This window comes from Populus nigra, chromosome 1, assembly GCF_951802175.1.
Source record: "Populus nigra chromosome 1, ddPopNigr1.1, whole genome shotgun sequence".
NCBI lineage: Eukaryota > Viridiplantae > Streptophyta > Magnoliopsida > Malpighiales > Salicaceae > Populus > Populus nigra.
This window is the reverse complement of record NC_084852.1, coordinates 22,245,507-22,267,494: the sequence shown is the minus strand read 5'-3', so window position 1 is coordinate 22,267,494 and position 21,988 is coordinate 22,245,507. Positions and strand designations below refer to the sequence as shown.

The window sequence follows — 21,988 nt, the reverse complement described above, 5'->3', positions numbered from 1 at the left end:
AAGTAAAAAAAAAATAAAAAAAATTTTAAAAATTTTTAAAATTATTTTTAAAACACAAAAATAAACAGGATATTTATGAATAAAAATGCAGGACTGCAAAATTAAGCTCCATTTCTTAATCAACAGAAAACAATTTGTCTTTTTTTTTTTTGGGATAACTTATCAGTAGAAAGAATGGGCTCAAATTTGGGCTTTATTTATGGAGTGGCCTTTCTATGTATGTGACTGGGCTTTGAAAAAATGGTTAATAAATAAAGAAGAAAAACCCATGTGGAGATGCGGGGGATCGAACCCCGTGCCTCTCGCATGCAAAGCGAGCGCTCTACCATTTGAGCTACATCCCCTTCTTGGAGGTTCTACCTCGTTACATTAATATATTTGTCGTTCTGTAGTTCTTTTTAGGGTTTTAGTTATTTTTTAGCCTAAGGTTATATATGGTGATGGAAACTGTCTCTGTCCATCCATCAGTATGTAGGGATATACAGGTATATTACAGCCATTTTGAAATTCCAGTAATCGAATTAGGTCATGGAAGCTGTCCTTTTCAACTTAGCAATACTGGAGAGCTCATTGAGAGGCCCATTTTCTGCCACACCATCCTTCCGCTAACCCTTCAGAACAGTAGCCATCTGCTTCAATGGGGACAGCAATCATTTTCCACACTGTTCACAAAATAATTTCTTCTGGAGATTTGCGGTGCTGCTGCCATTGAATGCACGATGCTGGTATGCTCCCCATGTAGCTCATTTTGTTGGAGAAGTAGACTGGAAATCTAGGCAGATGGACTACTGTACTATTGATGAGACTTGAAACAACTTCTGTTTTATTACATAATACTTTGCTACACATGGAATTGCTAAAGTGAGGTATTTATTATTCGGTTTCTCGACATAAATGTTAATAGCACAGAAAATAAATTTAAAATTTGTTTTAAGAGTTTCAAGATTCTGTTAAACACACTTAACATATGTTTGGCAGTATGGTAGTGGTTGCTTTTTATATAATTTTTCGTGCTAAAATACATGCAAATAGTTTTTTTTATTTTTTAAAAATTATTTTTGACTTCAGTACATCAAAACGATCCAAAACATATAAACCATATTAAATTTTAACAATTTTTTTTTTATTAGAGTTGTTATACGAACATACTCTGGAGACCAGATATTCTTTCCGACTTTGAGTAATTGCTTTCAGGCTGAGTTGTTGTAAACCATATCCAAGTTTTCAGGTAATCCACACGAACTACTAATGAGAAATCTCTTAAATCATTTTAGGGGTAAGGGATTGATTGCAATACCTTTGAGTGCTAGTTTTTTTTTTTTTTTGTATATAATGTTTTTCACGTATTCTATAACTTATAGTTTCTGTACTATTTACTATATAAAAAATAAAAGGTAGGACATTTTTTTTTAGGAAAACCTGAAAACTTAATAAATGACAAAGTATTGATTTGCCACTGAATAATATTACATATATTATTTCAGAATAATTTTAGAAATTTATTTAATTAAGTCTTTACTTGATTTTTCTAGATCTAGAATTATAATTCCCTATATAAATTACAATCTAGTCCTCAATTTCTGAAACTTATTTACAATCAAGTCATGCATGATTAATCATTCCATTTTAATTTTTGACCAATGGTTCTTATGTGTGTGATTCATTAGGTTTCCTAATAAGTTGATCTAAATATAAATCACAATCCTAAATAAAATAGGATTAAATAAATTAATTTATTGTCAATTCAACAATTGATTGGTTTATATTTCAAGATCAAATACAATGTCTAGTAACTTGTCATGATACTCTAAATATTAGAAAAATCATAAGTGGTTTGATTTAACCTTTTAGTAACCAATTTATTAGTGTAATTATTATCTCTTCACTAACGATGTTTTGATTTAAATTTATCAATGTAATTATTATCTCTTCACTTACATGTGTAATTATTACTGTCAAATTATGTTTGTTCTCAACACCATAGTCATTAATTATTTGAATAATATTTAAAAATCTTTTCAAATCTTATTCCACATGCACAAGAATTTACAATCAATACTATTTGAGAATATATGAAATAGTTTTTATAATTTACCTGGGATGATACACTATAGTCATTGATTATCTGAATAAGATTTAAAACTTTTTTGAAATCTTATTCCACTTGCATAAGGATTTACAATTAATACTATTTGAGAACATATGAAATATTTTTTCTAATTCACTTAGGATGATGAATCCTCTCTTGATTATTTAAATACCTTCATATAGTTCATGTTATACCTAATATTTACAATTTTACATGTTTGTAAACCTTGATTAAAACAACGTGTACCAGGATCAAAACATAATATTTTCTATATAAGATAGCTTGGTGATCTTAAATTTAAGGATCATTTGCACAACATTCATATGAGTCTTTCTATAGACACATGTGATCTTTACATATGAAATTCTCATGCAGGTCAGTTCAGTGTATATGTCATATGACGAACACCTACATATAAGTTCTAGGTGTCCCTCATATTTCGACTTATGAGAACAATTGCTTTCTTTCATTAAAAATAATAATAATATGTATTAGTTTCAACAACTCTAATTAATATATAGTCTTAATAGAGTATTGACCACGAACATTTATGAACAATAATTTGATAAAATAGAAATCCCATATCTATAACAACTTTATAATTTTCTTTGTAAAATATTTTTTTCTAATGACTTTATTTTTACTCTAGACTCGTTAATCAAATATTTAATGAATATTAAAGATAAATAAGTTTTTATTAAAATTAAATATATTTATATGAACAAAATTGATCCTATGTATAATCAATTAATTGGCTATATGATATATAAAATAATATTTATATGATTTAATTCGGGGAGATAAATTACTATTACATATATTGCTAATATTTATATAATTTTTGTTGAGGTTGTTATAGCCATTAACTGATATTTGACTAATGATGATGTAGGGTACTCTTGCATCCTTCCTATACGCAATTAATCAACATGAACCTCGAAACAGGGCTGCAGGCCTGCACCTATCGTGCCAGTGTCTTGTTTTGATTTGCAGGTTTCGATTCATTTGCGTGCTATAGTTAATTGCTTTGGTGGCCTTTGATAATCTTGTCATTTATTGGCTTTTATTTCAATTATCAATGTATGCTCTTAGTTCTTAATGTTTGTTTGTGATTATACTTTAAAAAACATTCAATTAATATTTTTCAAGTGTTTTTAATGATTTTGATGTACTAATATAAAATATAAATAAAAAAATATTTTAATATATTAACAAAAAATATATATTTTAGAACACATAATTAATATTGAGAAGTAATTTATGAGCAAAACTTGCCTGCCTTGACTTTTCAAAGAATGCCTTATGCAATTGATAGGTTGATATGGCAGGAGACAACAATTGTAGGGCCCAAACTGAGTTTCTGGGTTATTTATGATGGCAAACTTCGAACCAGGGGCCTGCTTCGACCAGTTAGAGGACAATTGATCGGTTCTTGTAGACAAAAAACAAAAAAGAAAAAGAAAGAAAGGCAGCAGTCTGAGACTGCAATGAAAGTGTTAGGTCCTACAAGGTTTAATTTTGAAAGAGGGAGTAAATGACAAGAGAAAGCCAGTTAAAATTAATGTGACAAGCAACTTGACAAACTTCTGAAATTAAAGCCTTCCTAGAATATTACTTGTAAATGTTTATAAACCAGTAGCAGTTCCTACGATCTTATCTACTCAATATTAATTGTTCAGCTCCTCCTGTTGTTTTCCCCAAAAGGGTTTCGATTCTACTACCTCACTGGTGAAACCCAGGCATGACAGATAATAACCCATCCCTTTCGTCTATTAGGCGAAGGAGCAAAGAGAGAAAATTGTCAGAGACGATGATGTAGCAACAGTGAGTTCCAATCATGGCGTCGGAGTATCCCTCCCCCCGCCCTTCTTTTGTAAACATCCCATGTAGGTCCTCGTCAGCTGTCACCCTCACAAGTGTTGTCGTCATTCAATAGCACATCTTATGGCCTGTTCTTCATGAGGGAACTCATAGCCTGCGTGACAGGATTTAAACCTTTGATCACTGTTTAAGATTTCTAACTTGACAGTTGATTTATCAAACTCGGTTTCCGCATAAAATCATTTAAAATATTACCTGAAGTAACCGTTAATAGTTATTTCTAGAGAGATACAATTTCTTTCGTGATCACTGCTTATTGAATTCGTGAGACTCACTAGTTCTACCAGCTAAACTTTTTTAATGAATGAGATTGTTTCTTGATTTTAGGAATAATTAATATTTTGGTAAAATAAATTAGCTTTATTAATAGTTGAAACTACAATTCATTGTTTCTTGATCGATGGGAGAGAGACCATTTTGTGCCCAGCTAAGACATAACCATATAAAGCAGCAAAGACAAAATTTCTTAATTTTGTTAGCAAATCTCCTTGATCTTTTGGCTGTAGACCACAGGCAAAATGTGAACAAAAAATATTTGTGATTTGGTATGGACTTTATTGGATTTCCAATCTCGCAGGCAGTTGTTTGGTATTTTCAAAACAATCTTGGACATGGGGACTCAAAAGGCCATTCCCACTTCCCGTTGACACTCACTCGTGCCATCTTGGAAACAAAAAACTTATAAGATCATGGACTCTGGTCAAATCAAAGACTTCGAGACAACTTAATTAGAACAAAGAATTAGAGAGGGGCTCTACCAAAATGAGTAGAACAACCCCTCTTAAATTAAAGCTAGCCTTGGAAAACATGATTGTCGTTCCTTAAGGAACTCAAGTACCCTATTGAATTGGACAGATTTTTCAGAAGTTCAAAATGTTTAACCAATACTATATATCTCTGGAGTAGGAAAAATATGAAGTTGAAATTATTTTGTTTTCCTCGTGAGTTATAGAGCTAGTCAGCTAGCTCCACCTCAACAAACAACGCCCCCATCCTCCCCTCCTTCTGATTTATTCACCAGATGCATGCCTTAGACATTCACAAATGAAATCGTGGAAGTAGAGATATACATATTCAGCAAATTAATCCTTGCGCACCTAACTTTTCATGTATCGAGAACACGAATGATTTGGGAAGTTCGATTTGTTCTTTTCACAATCCTTGAATATTCTGACTAGGAGGCATGTACTTTTTATCAGCTTAAGTTGGGATGAGATGCGCTTATATATATATATATATATATATATATATATATATATATATATATATATATATATATATATATAATGGTCAACATAGCTCCCAAAAAGTCTTCGTTCAAGACCAAGTATAGTTATTATGGTTTGAGGAATTCTAAATCACGGTTCCCTTTGGAAGTCTCTTTTGTTTTTTTAATTGTATAGACCATCTGGCGGTGAAATTGGTATGAATTTCTGATCTTAAGTAAGTTTTTGTTACCATTCCGAGATGATACGTGCAATAAATTGTTGATCTAAACTCTAAATCTCCTGGGAGTTGATGAGCAAGGAGTATTGTAAATAATCTACACTCAAAATTTCTTTGATATAAAAATAAGTGTATAAATAACAATATATATATTGACTATAAGCACGAGTACTAAGCAATATTATGTCTTCACATTCATTTCGAAAGACCTAACTATACCTTACCAGATCAGTTGGAATTCAAATATTTTTGTAAATGAATTTGATTGTATGTGGATATGCCACATCTTCGAAAAAGCCAAGGATGATAATTGAATCTCAAACCTAACCATAGATTGCTTAAATGAATTCTCCCATTACCACCTAACCAATCATTCGAGACGTAAATATACACATAGATTGCATAAATCAATCACGTCCCAGTTCTTGTACAGACTTGATAAAAGAGATTTTTGAATAAGAGATTCGGTATAAAAACTTAGAGGGAGACATTGATACTCTACTTGATCGTGAGGAGAACAGGAAAAAAAAAAATATTTGTCTGAAAATCTTAAGTTTTTCATGTGACTGCTGGTTTTATGTTCCAATCCAAGTAAGGGGAGAGGATTGGTATAGAGTATTAAATTCCAAGCTGAATCTGTTGGGCAGGCATATCAGCGAAAAATCGAAGCCTCACTAGTAGCTGGCGATGAACTAAAATCGGTAAATATACACTTATCTCAACCTGCAATTTTTTTCCTGGTGAGTTGCAGCAGCTCGTGTTAAAGCAGACATAAATAACTCTATCCTCCTCCTTAACTCTCTACCAATTTCTTCTGCCCCATCATTAGAAAGGGCCTGTCTCCTTGCTTCGGAAGGACCTAGTTGCTACCATGAGCTAGAAACTTGTAAACTTTTTTTCTCGAAGATGCTCATACATGTTCTGTGCCTCTTGAGAGTGGTTTTTTTTTTTTATTAACGTAAATATTCAGACTAGTTTTTCCGCAGAGTGATTATTTTTATATTTACAAGAATTGAGCACCTACGTATAGATAGCCTTTTCTACCACTATCATTGCTGGCTGACTGCCAAATTTCTTTCTAGCCTCCATCTTGCACTTGCATTTCATTTTCATGCCAAAGTTTGTGTTCCACGCGTCGAGATGGTGTTAATGCCGACACGCACAAAAAAAAAAAAAAAACATTTATAACGTTAGAAGTTTTTCTAATTTGATCAACACTCCCCCCCCCCCGTCTAATGTGTATTCCACGTGTAACACTCTTTTTAATCGTGGAAAGTTCCATGGATACTCTGGAGTAATGGATTCACAGGGTCTTTTTCTTATTTACTCGTCTTACCCTCGAGAAGTTAGTTTGATAATTAATAAGTGTGTGTTTTTAGTTGTCGCGGTGTGCGCCGTGCGGTGATTTTTAAAAAATATTATTTTAATTTAAAAATATATTAAAATATTTTTTTTAATTTTTGATATTTTAACGTATTAAAATTATTAAAAAATATTAAAAATAAAATCAATTTGATGATTTTAAAATAAACATACTTTTAAAACACACACAAACACAATGGAAAATGTATTTTCCAAACCATCATTAGATCCTCTTTGGGGTACGGTGTAAACCGTTTTTTATTAAAATTATTTTTTTAAAAAATTATTTTTTTAGTATTTTTTAATTGTTTTGATGTTTAGATGTCAAAAATAAATTTTAAAATTTTAATATATTTCTAAGTAAAAAACATTTTAAAAATAATATCTTTCATATTTCTACATGGTCTCTAAAAATTCTTGAAATTTAAATTTCAAGCTCGACATTCAAATAAAATTTATTAATTTTTTTAAAATATATCAAATCAAATCAAATCAATATAAGAATATATTTTTAAGGCTCTTTGAAAAAAACTTGGTATAGACTAACAAATAAACTAATTTGATAATATATTAATTTTATCATTAAAAATAAGAGTTTGAAACATAAAATTCAACATGACATGATAGAAAAAGTATAGGTTTATAATTAAAAGAAATCTCAAAATGCATTATTCTGTTATTGAAATTAATATTTTATCCAGCCTCTTGAAATTAACCAAACATGTTATAATATTTGTTAATTATTGAATTTAACTGATATATGTTTCTCCCTCTGGTTTCAAACACAGAGTGTTGGGTGGAAAATTGACCTCAAGAAAGAAGAATGAAGAATTAAAAATGACATTATATTATGATTTGAAAATATTTTTGAAAAAAGTAAATATTTTTATTTTAAATTAATATATTTTTAATGTTTTTAGATATTTTGATATGTTAATGTTAAAAATATTTTTTTAAAAAAATATTATTTTAATATATTTTAAAATAAAAAATATTTTAAAAAATAATTGTTATTACGCTACAAAACATCCTTTTAATTAATTACTTGATTAACCAGGCAGCCTAAATTCCGGAAGAAATACATGTCTTATCCTTTAGCATTGTAGAAGAGGTCAGTTCATTTTGTCTTCCTTGTCATTATCGTTGCAAGCTATACTATAATGATGTGACTTCACATGTTAGCATGCATGGTGTCTTTGATTTGTCAACACGTGTCACCTTATTCACTTATATACGCACCAAGCCTCATACCATGCATGTAACCAGAAAAAAACTGGTTGATTTCACATTAAAATATATTAATGCGCCGTGTAGTTTTATTTTAAAGTATTTTTTATTTGAAAATATATAAAAATTTAATATTAGTATATCAAAATATATAATTTAAAAAATATAAAAAAATTAATTTGAAAAAAATTAAAAAATTCACGATTTCAGAAAAACAAATATTTCCTAAATTAATATAGAGCTTTTTTTTTTTAAAAAAAATCTAGATGAAAGTGTTTTTGAGTTAGTTTATGTATCTAATGAGATTAAGTTATTTCTAGATGATTTAATTTAAGACCATATTAATTTTTTACATCAATTTCATTAAATTTAGATATTGTTTTTAATTAAACCTAGAAAATCAAGAAACAAAACAAAACATTTAAAATTATCAGACCAATCTCTCAAAATCAAAGTAAATTAGTTCACATAAATAATCATAACCCATCAAAATTTAAAACCCAGCACTGATTTTTAAGGAGTTCGTTGGCCGAGCCGAAGCCGTAAAGAATGCCGCTGGTAATTAAAAGGGGTATTTCAATCCACAATTTTGAGATGATATTTTATTTTTAAAAAAAGAAAAATAAAATTCTAGAGATTCATTCATTTAATTATAGTCATTAACAATATCGAGCACTAATTTAATTTATGGGTAACACCACCGGTATCAGGAATTGAAGAAATTTTGGAGTTGAGGTGCTTTCTTCCCATGAAAATATTGGCAAGCTCGGAGGTTTAAAGAACACAAAACACACCCATCAAAGCAAATGCCGAAGGAATTACTAGTTGTTTCAGGCAAGATAATATTGAAAACTGATAAAAATAATAACAATAAAAACAGAATGTTCGATCCCTCTCTCTTTCTCTGAGGATGTGTGGTGCAATCCTCTCTTGGGAGACAACCTGCTGCAAGCCTAATCCCTGACTTTTGTCTTTGGCTTTTCCTTTCCTCTTCGTTATCATTTCATGTCCATAAGTTAATTTCTTGAGTTAACGCGGAGGGTAATTTCTTGACTTTCTACACCCTTTCTTTTCACTGTTGCCTTGTATGCTCTCCATGTTCAAAGTTACCCAAGCCCCAATTTACTCTCTGTGCTATATATACTACTACAGTCCCTCTGCTAGCCAAAGTGCCAAATCACACTATTCTTTCTCTTGCTTCTTTCACCATGGCAGACCCTTGCTCTAATCTCTTCAGTACTGGATCTTTCAACTTCGTGCTTCTTAATCCTCACTACACTACTGCTTTCACTTCTTACTCGAATCCTTCTAGCCTTCATGCTTTCTCAAACAACTACTCGCTCGACAACAAATCTTCAATTCCTCCCTCAGCGCCTCCTCCAAAAGAAGCCCTTCCCCTGATAGAATACTTAAGTCCCGCAAGACAACAAGAAGAGCATCGTGATTCCTCATGTAGTTCCATGGAAGAGGACAAGTACATGAAAAAAGATGATGATAGCCTCTTTTTTAGTACTGCAGATGGTAATGTTGAGCCTGTGACTGTAGCTCTGCATATAGGCCTCCCTAACCCTAGTTCTGATCTGGAGAGGGCACTTAGGGTTTTCCCATCTCCAAATGCACCAGATAAGGGAGAGATGAGTGCAGTTTCAGGGTACCCTTTGGAGAAACTAAACAAGGGTCAGTATTGGATTCCTACACCTTCCCAGATTCTTATTGGTCCAAGTCAATTTTCATGTCCTCTTTGCTCCAAGACCTTTAACAGATACAACAACTTGCAGGTTTGCCCCGCTTTCTTGAAAGACGTCTCCTTAAGCTCTTCCTGTCTCTCTTTTCCTTTTTTCTTGCTCCATTTCTGCTGGATCTAGGTACTTTATTTTTAATAATTTGCTATTATTAGTTAACTTGTACGAGTAGTACAGTGCTAGCCTAGACTGCAGAAGGTCTCTGTCTTTAATTTTATGTTTGATTTAAATTTTGCATACACTATACATGTATATATATCTTGAGATCTGCAGTGATAATTATTGATTGTCTTTTTTTTTTCAAGTTCCAACTGAGATTTTTTGCGTGATTTGACCTTTCATGAGACGTCCTTGTACTTTTTTTACTCTGAAGATCATGCTAAGGTCAGTTGCTGAGGTGGGTTAAAGAAAAACTGCAAATAAATAGAGCGCTTCAGAGTTCTGAGAATCAACAGATAAGGCTAGCTGAACAGTGAAATTCAGAGTGCTCCGATCCTTTTCATGCCTGTGAAAATTCACCCTGGATCCCTTTTTTTTTTACTAAAAACCTGATCAGTACTGTGTCCCTCTAAAGGCACATATTAATGGTTAACAAAAATACTAAATATAATGTCTGTATAACTAATAATAGTATTTCTTCAACCCTAAATCAAGAATAAAGCCTGGCATGCACAGTCTTTCAAGGTTAACAGAATATTTACCAATTCCCTTGATAGTAAGGAGGCTGCTAAAATCATCTCCCAACCTTGATTTCGTTTTCTTGTAATCAATTTTGCCGAGTTTCTTATATTGTATATATAACTCATGACCCAGTAGTCCTCTCACATGGATCAAATGTCAAGTTTTTAGTCATGTCCCCCTTTACCTAGAAGCTCACATGCACATTCACTTCTCTTAAATTAAAGTAGGCCTTGCACAATTAAATGGATGCATATAGTTTCCATCTGGGGAAAGGAAAGTTATAATTCCTTATGTAACCATTTGCAAAGATTTCTAGGTGCTGCTTTTTTTTAGGTGTTTTACACAGCTTCTTCTGTTTTTATAAAAACGTATTAAATTATTTTTTTTTATAGTATTTATCATGTTTTAATGCATTAATATAAAAAAATATTATTTTAATATATTTTCAAATAAAATAACTATTAAAAAAAAAATCTTTCATTAGAATAGCTAGCAATCACCCCTAATAGTTCCTTGAATACATTGATGCTTTGTTCTTTCGGTATCTATTTATATCTAAGCTATCTCACTGGGTTTTGGTTAATATTGCAGATGCATATGTGGGGACATGGATCTCAGTACAGAAAAGGACCTGACTCTTTAAGAGGAACCCAGCCAACAGCGATGCTAAGACTTCCATGTTATTGTTGTGCACCAGGTTGCAAGCACAACATTGATCATCCGAGAGCAAGACCGCTCAAAGATTTTAGAACTCTCCAAACACATTACAAGAGAAAGCATGGGATCAAACCCTTTATGTGTAGAAAATGTGGTAAGCCATTTGCTGTGAAAGGAGATTGGAGAACACATGAAAAGAACTGTGGGAAAATATGGTATTGCATTTGTGGGTCTGATTTCAAGCACAAGAGGTCTCTAAAAGACCACATTAAGGCCTTTGGCCATGGCCATGTTGGCATTGATTTCTTTGAAGAAGAGGATGAACTGGCATCTGAAAGTACTGAACATGATGGTGACTCCTGTATGTGATCATCAATAGGGTTTTCGGTGAATTTTACCACCTTCATATGGACATATTCTTGTTAGCTTCCATTAATTTCTCATGGGTGCATTAATTTGTTTAGTTCCCCGATTTTTCTCGCCAGTGTATTTCTAGGCATAATGTCAATTATGAAGGAAGAACTAAATCCACCCACTTACAAGGAAGGTTCATGACTATGTTAGACCAAGTTGTGTAAATCCACCCACTTACAAGGAAGAACTAAACAAGTGAAGTCTTATTATTATTCTTCTTTTCTCAAATGGAGTTAAGAGCAAAGTTCTGATAAGGGCTTGCAAGTCAAGCCTTGTTAATTATGAACTGCAGTTGGTTAATTAGCAGTGGACTTCGAAAAGATTATTGTGATTCTTCTTCCTTTTCTTTTAATCCATTGGAAGTGCTGCCAAGTCTTTATAATAAGTGCATGTTGCTATATTAGTAAATGCAAATTTTGTGTCGGGAGCAAGCATGCATTATGTAATTTTCATTGAACATGGTGCAAGATTTTTTTTTCCCTTTCTACAAATGAAAAGACGATCAGTTGGAAGGTCTAATGTTCTTCCATTTTCTTATCTCTTTCATCTTAGGTATGTATGTGCAGGATTTATCCCCAAATCCTTTTATTTTGCACGAAATTGTTAGATTTAATAAATCTACACATGTTTATATAAACAATTTCATTTAGATATGCTATTGATGAAAAATATTTACGGATTGTTTGTTTTTAAGGTTTTAGTACTTTTAAGATCTAATATCCTCAAATTTAATTCTATATTTATGTAGGTAAAAATCTATATCTTAATGTATAAGCGTTGAAATCAAAAGCATTTATTTATATAACAAGAATCTCATTAAACTCTTATTAATATAACTGTGATACTATTAATTTTAAAAATATCAATATGTGAGTTAATTTATTTGATCAAATTAAAATTCATGGAAAAATCGAATCTCATATTAATAGGGATTAGTAAAACATAAATTTAACATTCCCCCACTTGGTCCATAAATTTAACCCATTGTCTTAACTTAACCCCATTCCTTAGATTTCTTTGAAAACAAATGCATGAATCATAACGAGAAGTCCTTTAATAACAAGTATTGCATTCTATGTATTACAATGCATATAATTTTTCAAGTGTTATTTTATATGTACCAACCTCAGTGAACAAATAAGCCCTATGTTTATTATTGGTTCTATACAAATAAATTTTCTCAAATAAACTAAGGTGCATATAAATATAAGAAAACATCACAATAAATAGAACTTCTTTAAAAATAATATAGTTTATACAACTAAAATCACATAATAGGACCATGTTCTATTTTCACTTGGCATGCCCTAAGTCAAAGGATTTGCGATCATCAATTTTGTTAATATGTTTACTTTGTTTTCCTTGACATGTTCTCTTATGGCTAAATACTTGATGTTAATATGTTTACTTCTATTACCACTTTTGTTAGTCTTAGCCATAAAAATAGTAGTTGAATTATCGTAATATATTTTTAATGGCATGGAAATAGAATTCATGATTCTAATATTAAATATAAAACTCTTTAACAATACACAATGTGCAGTAGCCTTACAATAGAAAACAAACACAACTTTTATAATGGAAGTAACAATTAAAGTTTGTTTGGCAGTTTTCCAAGATATAACTTCACTGGCCATCATAAAAATATATCTTGATGTTGACTTGTGTGAATCAACAAGAACTACTAGAGAGCTGTAAAAAAAGTAAATAAGTACCTTTAAGGGACTAAATATTGCATGTTTATGTATAGATGAATATTTGGATTACTCTAATATTATCCTAACATTCCCACAACAAATGTAATGTTAGGTCTTGTACAGATTCGAGCATGCATCAGGCTTTCTACAATAGAAGTATATGGAATGTTCATTCTTTCCCTTTCAATACCATTTTTCAAGCATTGGTTCAAATTGAATGTATGACCCTTTACAATTAAAGCTATACTTTTCATTTGAAATCTCACTAAAACTTTATTGATATAGGCTTTTTGAGACAGATCTAAAACGCTTTTAAAACTATCTTCATATATCTTAATACCAATGATATAAGATGTCTTATCCATATCTTTCATGTTAAAATTTTTAGAGAGAACTTGTTTCACCTCATACAACAAACCTTTATCATTGGTTGTAAGTAGAATATAATTCACATATAAAAAAAGAAAACAAATTTTACTCCTATTGACTTTTTGGTATATACATTGATCCATGATGTTTTTTATAACCCAAATGAAGAAAGTACATCATGGAATTTAAAGTACCATTATTGAGATTCTTGTTTTAAACCATATATGAATTTCTTAAGCTTGCAAACCAAATGCTCACCATCACTAGAGGAGAATCATTCAAGTTGTTTCATGTAAATATCCTCATTTATATCTCCATTAAGAAATGCAATTTTCATATTTATTTGTTGCATTTTCAAGTCAAAATATGCTACTAATATCAAAATAATATGCTGAGAATCTTTATTAGATATAAGGAAAAAAGTGTTTGTGTAATCGATTTTTTTATTTTAAGTGAATCCCTTAGCAACGAGTCATACCAAGTCTTTTAATGTTGTCCAATGAATCTATCTTTGTCTTAAAGATCTATTTATATCCAATAGCTCTTGCATTATTTGGCAACTCAACAACATCCCAAACTCTATTACTTTTCATAAAGTTCATCTCTTTCTTCATTCTTTATGGTATTGTACCAAAATTATGATTCTATGCAACTTATAGCATGTGAAGATGATTTAGGAATATTTTTACTCCAATGTTATATTCAGATTTTTACAGATACACAACATAATAACTAAGAATTGCTTATCTCTTCATTCTAGTAGATTTTCTCAATGTTGTACCATCATCTTCTTGGAAGTATTTGGTTCAATTGGTTGTTCAGAAATTCTTGATAATGCTTGAACTACCTGATCTACTGGAATTTAATGGACCTCTTCGCGCGCACAGACACCAAGTTGGTGTTCAACACTTTGAAGTAACTTAATAACTTATTTCAAATTATTGTAGAAGGAATTTTCTTAGATAGTAATTTTAGCATGAAGTGATGAAATAAAGAGGTAGTTTAATGCCTTATTGAATGGGCGAGTTCAAAAGATTATTTCCTGGTAAATGGAAATAATGCCTTGTTGAATGGATGAGTTCAAAAGATTATTTCCTAGTAAATAAAAATAATATCATGTTGAATGAGCGAGTTGAAAAAATTATTTCGTGGTAAATAAAAATAATGCCCTGATAAATGAGTGCATGAAGATGATTTCCTGGTTAAGGAAAATAATGTCCTAATGTATGGGCAAGTTAAGAGAATTAACTACCTGATTAATGAGATAAATACTTGGTATAATGGATAATTATAGAATTTAATTGATTTAGATTGAAGTTAAATATGTAGGTTTGTTAGAAACACTCTTGATATTTTCATAAATTTATTTCTATTCAGAAATCGTATTAAGAATTGATGAAATCATTGAATTACTAAAGATAAGATATTTCATTTAATGATACTGGAATTACATTAATGCACATGAATATTTAGTCCTTAATTATTTTTATCGTAATGTTTAATTTTAACCATGCTTAATATGATTATATCTTTAGGTATATCACACTGTCGAACTGGAAAGTAGATGCATGGATAAATAATTTTGTTAAGTAATTGATGTTATTGGAAAAACCAATATTTTGTTTTAATACACTCTTGTATTTAAGAATTTTAATATTTAACCTAATTACTTATGTAAAATGTAATTTAAGATGTTTTTATTAAGTTGAATTATAGTTGGTTGTATACATATTTTTAACATAATTACATTTGAAAGAATTTGATGCATGCCATGAATTAATTAGCTTTAAATAATTATTCTATAGAATATGGAAATGATAATTTGATATTATGGTTGAGTTTTAAAGGTCTAGATGATGGGACGATTATTGTAATTGATGTTTATAAGTTGAGAAATATTGAGTCAATAACTTGGTATAAAAAAATACAAACGAAACTCTGCTGAAATTTTGATTATATATATATATATATAAAATAATTTATGATTATATTTAGGGTTGTTACAAGGTATGTTTTCTTGCAAATCAGTTGATAATTCTGCTTCTACCTTCAAAATAGATATGTTGTTTGATTATATTTTTTTTGATCCTACATTATTTTATCAAATTACTGGTATTTTTCAATATCTTAATTTTACAAGACTAGAAATTATAAATAAGATATGTCGGTTTATGCATGTTTTTACTGATACATATTGGGTTGTCATTAAACATATTCTGTGTTATTTAAAAGATATATTTTCTTATAGTTTGCATATTACTCGTACCTCATCCTTCTTATGCTGATTAGGTTGATAATATTGATGACCGTAAGTCAACATGTGTTTTTCTTGTATATTTCAACACCATATCAATTTTTTTAAAATTTATCTTGCAAATTAAACTATAACTAAAAGGAGTCAATGTTTTACTGTTGACTGCACTGTGCAGTCCACAGTAAAACACTGACCCCTTCCTTAGGCATTTTTTTTATTAAGGTTATCTAAGTTTTTTTAACTGTTTTTTTATGTTTTTTGGGATTTTTTTTGCTTTTTTCTTTTTTTTTTTAATTAATTTTTTTTCGTTTAGTTTAGTTTGTTAATGTTAAATTTCTTTCTATTTAGTTATTAGACTTTCATGACACATATCTCGAGTTTCATGACACAAATACTGGGTTTAACAAATTAACATGGTTTGACGAGTTAACCCGGATTTTTTTTCTTTTTAATTAATTTTTTTTGTTTAGTTTAGTTTGTTAATATTCACTTTTTTTTATTTAGTTACCAGACATTCATGACACAGATCCCGAGTTTAACGGGTTAACTTGGTTTGACGAGTTAACATGAATTTTATTTTATTTTTTGCTTTTTTTTTTCTTTTTAATTATTTTTTTCGTTTCGTTTAGTTTAGTTTGTTAATGTTAAATTTCTTTCTATTTAGTTTTTTTTCTTTTATTTTTTCTTTTTAATTAATTTTATTTAATTAATTTAGTTTATTAATGTTAAATTTTTTTCTAAGTAGTTCTCGACTGATACCTTTAGTTTTTTTTTATGCCTTTGACTGTGAACTGCATAGTGCAGTCCACTGTGAAAAGGCTGATGCTTTTTTTTAATTAATTTTTTTTGTTTAATTTAAATTGTTAATGTTAAATTTTTTTCTATTTAGTTATCAAACTTTCATTACACGGATTTTGGGTTTGACAGGTTAACCTGGTTTGACGAGTTAGCCCAGTTAATTCTGGGTTAACCCATTAATTTGTTTTTTTTTTTTAACTATCAAAGCTTTCACGATGCAAATTCAAAGTATGACGGGTTAACCTGGCTTGAAGGGTTAACCCAATTAATTCATATTTTTTTTCTTTTTTTTCATTAGTTTTTTTCTTCCTGTTAGTTTTTTTTAACTAATTTATTAAATTATTACACTTTTATGACACAACCTTGTAGCCAGACCCATGTCCAATGTTATTGGGTCTGGTATTGCAATCAAAACACTTTTATGCTAAGGGTTAACCCAAGTTTAATGTTATTATTAATATTATAGACATTACTCTTGGATCAGGCGTTGCAACCAAACCTGAAACTCTTGGGTATAACTTTGTAAAAAAACCTAATACTTTTAGATCTTAACTATTTTTAAAATGCAAAAAATAATTAATCCGCGGCATCGCACGGGACATGTAACTAGTAATTAACGAAACTTCGTCAATTAACTATACACTGGCTAACCAGCATAAAAATAAAAATTCGCTAGATGGCATCTGAAAACAGGGAGGTAGTAAATCATGTATCGTAATTGTGTAACGATATTCAATTAATTTGATAGGTCATGTATATATGGCAGTGCAAATATAAAATATTTATTTTTTATTTTTTCATTTTGCGGGTGGGCTATGCTCAGATTACTTTTTATATAAGAAATGGAATCTAAATTTATCTCTCCGTTAAAAACAAATTATCTATATTATAATTAAATGATTTGTAAAAGTTTTCATTATTATGTCTGGCTTGAGATTTTTGAACCAGCTTGATAGCTAATAAAAAAGGGAGTGGTACAATCTTTTAATAAATTATATATTAATAAAGGTTTGAGATTAAATTTTTTTTATATATAGTTTTAAATTTAAATCATATAATTGTTAATATGATGGTTATTAAAAGTTTATATAATTACTAATTTTAAAATTTATAAAATTAGTTGAGATATCTATATAAATATAAGTGAATCTCAATATCTATATTAATAAAAAGTAATTTAAAAAGCGCGGTACGACGGTTAAAAATAAAAGTAATTGATGACTATTCTTTTAGTCATCGGCTCACCGTCAAATGCTTTTTCTCGTTTATGATAGTGGTTTGTATAACTAAGCTATTAAATTATTTGGTGTATAGCGGGAAAAAAGAAAGTAAAAGACAAGTTTAAAGATTATACCCGACGCAGAGATAAATTTGAATTAAAAAGTTATGAATAATCAATTTTCTAGAAAATAAATTAAAAATGTTTATACTATTCATAGATCTAAATTCTTATTAAAGTTATATGGTTAATAAAATCTAACTAGCGTAATAGCTCACAAACTAAATAAAACAAGTAAAATAAGTGATAAAGATAAAGAAAAACACAAACAACAAATCCTAGATCTAACTAAATGTTATGCCTGCACAATGCTGCAAGCTCGGAGGTTTGTGGAAACAATAAAAAAAATTATATGGAAAAAAATTGTTAAAATCCACAATATTTTTAAGAAAAAAATTATAAAGCTAAATTCTTAATCAGTTTAATATTTAAAAAATAAAATGAACAAAGAAAATCTTGGAAAAAATCATAACAAAAAAAAACAAAAAAGAAAAAAAATCATGCAGGGAAACACTGTAGCAATCTATAGTGTTTTATGAGAAAATCTACAATTGTAATTTTTAATCAGCTCAATATTAAAAATAATAAAATTGATAAAGACAATTTTAAAAAAAATCATAACAAAAAAAAATCACGTGGGGAACACTGTAGCAATCTACAATGTTTTAAAGTAAAAAACTACAAAACTAAATTTTCTTCTAGCTCAATATGAAAAAAATTAAATCGACAGAAAATTCTAGAAAAAAACAAAAAAATCATAAAAAACAAAAAAAAAACTACGTGGGGAAAAACTGTAGCAATTCATAGTGTTTTAAAGAAAAAAAACTACAAAGTGAAATTCTCAACCAACTCCATATTAAAAAAAAAATCAACAAAAACAATTCTGAAAAAAAAAAACAAAAAAAAGAAGACAATTTTGAAAAAAAATAAAAAAAATGAAAAAAAAACATGTAGGGAAAGTTAAAGCTAAATTCTCAACCAGCTCAATATTAAAAAAAAATTCAACAAAGATAATTTTGGAAAAAAAACATGTGAGAAAAACTATAGCAAAACAAAAATAATGTGGGGAAATATTATAACAATTTACTGTATTTTAAAGAAAAAAACTACGAAGCAAAATTCTCAACCAACGCAATATGAAAAAAATAAAATCGATAAAGATCATTTTGAAAAAAAAAAGAAAAAAATTCATAAAAAAAACGTATAGGAAAACATTGTAGTAATCCATAATGTTTTTTTTTTAAACTACATAACTAAATTTTCAATCAGTTCAATATTAAAAAAAAATCGATAAAGATAATTTAAAAAAATATATATATAAAAACAAAAAAAGAATAAAAAGAAGACAATCTTGAAAAAAAAACATGTCAAACCCAAAAAAAAAAAAGTGGGAAAAGACACAAAAAAAAAGAGGAAAAAAAAGAAATAAAAGGCAAAATACTAAAAAAATAAAAATAAAAAAACATGTGATAAGAACTACATTACTTCCCCATTCATTTTAAAATATTTGTTAATTTTAGATACGTTCCGTCCTCGGTTGTCTAACGTAAATTATTCTTACAAGAAACAAAGCTTGTAGAATGTTTTGATAAAATTTACTGTGAATTTATTGATTGGATCAAAATCATTCATGTTTCCATAAAAAAAAAAAAGGTTTGATACGCTCATATTTGTTTTGGACTTGGAATTGTTAATACGCTTATGATGTTACTTAATATTCATTTTTCAAAGACAATTGTCCTATTTGATTAATTTCCGGTAACCTCAATTAAAGAGTATATTTTGGTTTTGTGCACAACGCCTTGATTAATTTCTATCTGCCTCTTCTCTTGTAAATGATCAGACTATAATTTGGATTGAGTTAAGAGTTGAAAAGGAGGGTGATTAAGCTCAGAAGCTGGTTCAGGATAGCTAGCTAGCTAGCAGGTAGCCTCCTATATATGAGTTGATCAAGATCATAGCCTTTATATGCATGCGGGGTTATGGCTTGAAGCCTTTAATTTACACCATTTTGATAGTTTAATTCTGACTTCATGTTTTGTTTAGTAAAGAAGAAATGGAAAATAAAGGAAAGTTCTATAGGAAAACCAAATATTGGAAATGTTGGGAAATAAACGAAGTCCCAGTTGAGACCTATATCAGTTCTTATTTTCACTTCAAACAGAGATGATCATTATACCACACTTTGTTATTTAAAAACTTGAAACAATATCTTGATGATAAAATAAATTAACAAATGGAAGGGAAAAACCATCCTTTCTATGATCTAATCAGGGAAAGTCAAAAAGATGACAATGAAGCTGTAGACACGTTGAGCCATGGTGCAGCTGGAGTTCAAGAACGATATGAAAAGTAGTCTTGAATGGAAAGTGTTCGCGTCTTGCAATGAACACTAGCAAAGAGGAAGGAAAAAAGAAGCAAAAAGATGATATAGATTATAGGCCCATGCTTTCAGTTCGAAATTCATGGGCCACTATTATATACTGTACTGGACAGTTTTCTATGATTCGGCTTTACTATAAAGTCTTACCAGCCCATCAATGGCCTCTTTCTCTGTCAGGTGAATCTGCAAGGATGGCGATGACATACCCTCTCTCCCAAACCCTTGACCACACGCCACCTAATGTGTTAAAAATCAGGTCATCTTCAAAAATTGATGGAACAAAACCACATATCACTCAACTCCAAACCAAGAAGCGTTGCTTGAGGTGCCACACTCTTTATCTTGACAAAGATAATTCCCCAATTGCCTGCTCTTTCCATGGCCACACCACAGGTATGCAACTATGCATATTCCTCCTCGCCAACTTGCTAAAGGAGTTCCCTGTCTTCCATTTTTATATGGGAGTCTTATGCTTGCAACGTTTTGTGCAGGGGAGAAGGGGTTATTTTCTTTGTCTCCTCCTCACCAAGGGATTGACGGAGAGTGGAGCGACCGCTCTGGAGTGATAGTGTATAAATGGAATGACAAGAATAATAGACCAAATACTGGAAGTGTCAATTGGAAGAAAAGATGGAGTTGCTGTGCTGAGTATGATGAAAATGCCTCACCTTGTAGACGAGGGTGGCATGTTTCATATGATGATGGCTTCACTTTGTATTAGCCCAAATTGGTTTGTAAGCAAAATCCAGAAGCACAAGTAACAATTGCAAATCCTGAAGGATATCAAGAATTGTGTTGTGTATGTTTCTTTGTTTTTATGTACCCATATGTTAAGCATTTTGGATGAAGTGGAAATGCAAATGCAAATCATATTTCATATGATATCTATCTCTCTTTTCTGGCTAAACAGAGCAATTTGATTTGTTTTGGCTTTTTGACGCGTTCAGCAGCCGCAATTGCTTGTAAGCTGTTAGGTATGATTATAATTGACAGAATATTATTTGATGATAAAATGCTTTGCTTTTAAGCTGGAATTCAAAGTATTTTACTATTGGATACATGTAAAATTAAGCTTTCACATAGTGGGTAACTATTCTAGCAAAGTTTGGTAAAAATTTTGGGAAAATAACATAAGTGAGAGTTGTTACAGGGTTGATTCAAAATTCATGTCTCTTTCAATACTTACAAAAATTAACCCAAAATTTTATAAAAATCAAACAATTAAGAGATAAGATTTAAGATTCAATAACCAAGAAAAAAAATAAGTTGATGTGGCAAGGGAGAGAATGAGAGGGAAAAGAAAAAGAAAAAATGCGTCAATAGAAACACACTAAACTCTGTTTTTGACACACCCAACACCATTAGAGAAAACTTAACGAAACAATTTTAATCACATCTTGAAAGATCACCAAACAAAGTCCTAATTGGCTAGAGATTTTATTCAGAGTTAATTTAGGGTTATTTATGACTTTGTATGGTGGTTTTTCAAAGCATAATTAGAATTGTTTTGTTAAGATCTTTCTAATAGTATTATTAGATATGTAAAAAAAATAAAGCTCTGATATGCCTCCAATAACTTTTTTTTTTTCTATTTCTCTTTCATACTATATCACCGACACCTGAAAGGAAAAGGGATCAAGAAACCTTGAGGCATCATCATGAGTCATTTATGATTGTTGTCTAGTATTAGAGGTCCTAATTGGCTTGGT

The 21,988-nt window shown here is 30.0% G+C and overlaps 2 protein-coding genes and 1 non-coding gene across 3 annotated transcripts; 2 read left to right on the top strand and 1 right to left on the bottom strand.

The window, feature by feature from the left end:
* Positions 1-271: 271 nt before the first annotated feature.
* On the bottom strand, positions 272-344 carry TRNAA-UGC (transfer RNA alanine (anticodon UGC)). The gene has a single exon. It is a non-coding gene; the product is annotated as a tRNA-Ala (tRNA).
* An 8,869-nt stretch (positions 345-9,213) lies between these two features.
* LOC133693000 (zinc finger protein WIP2-like) lies at positions 9,214-11,477 on the top strand. Its single transcript, XM_062114190.1, has 2 exons — positions 9,214-9,783; positions 11,020-11,477. Exons 1-2 carry the CDS (start codon positions 9,214-9,216, stop codon positions 11,452-11,454), a joined length of 1,005 nt encoding a protein of 334 aa, XP_061970174.1. The 3' UTR covers positions 11,455-11,477.
* An 8,946-nt stretch (positions 11,478-20,423) lies between these two features.
* On the top strand, positions 20,424-21,161 carry LOC133702798 (uncharacterized). Its single transcript, XM_062127115.1, has 2 exons — positions 20,424-20,672; positions 20,771-21,161. Exons 1-2 carry the CDS (start codon positions 20,471-20,473, stop codon positions 20,998-21,000), a joined length of 432 nt encoding a protein of 143 aa, XP_061983099.1. The 5' UTR covers positions 20,424-20,470; the 3' UTR covers positions 21,001-21,161.
* Positions 21,162-21,988: the final 827 nt, after the last annotated feature.

Bases quoted from the DNA above. Each gene is read 5' to 3' on its own strand.
- LOC133702798 (XM_062127115.1), top strand. From the start codon at position 20,471: ATGGCGATGACATACCCTCTCTCCCAAACCCTTGACCACACGCCACCT. The intron at 20,673-20,770 runs GTATGCAACTAT...CGTTTTGTGCAG, and splicing joins TTTCCATGGCCACACCACAG to GGGAGAAGGGGTTATTTTCT.
- LOC133693000 (XM_062114190.1), top strand. From the start codon at position 9,214: ATGGCAGACCCTTGCTCTAATCTCTTCAGTACTGGATCTTTCAACTTC. The intron at 9,784-11,019 runs GTTTGCCCCGCT...TTAATATTGCAG, and splicing joins ACAGATACAACAACTTGCAG to ATGCATATGTGGGGACATGG.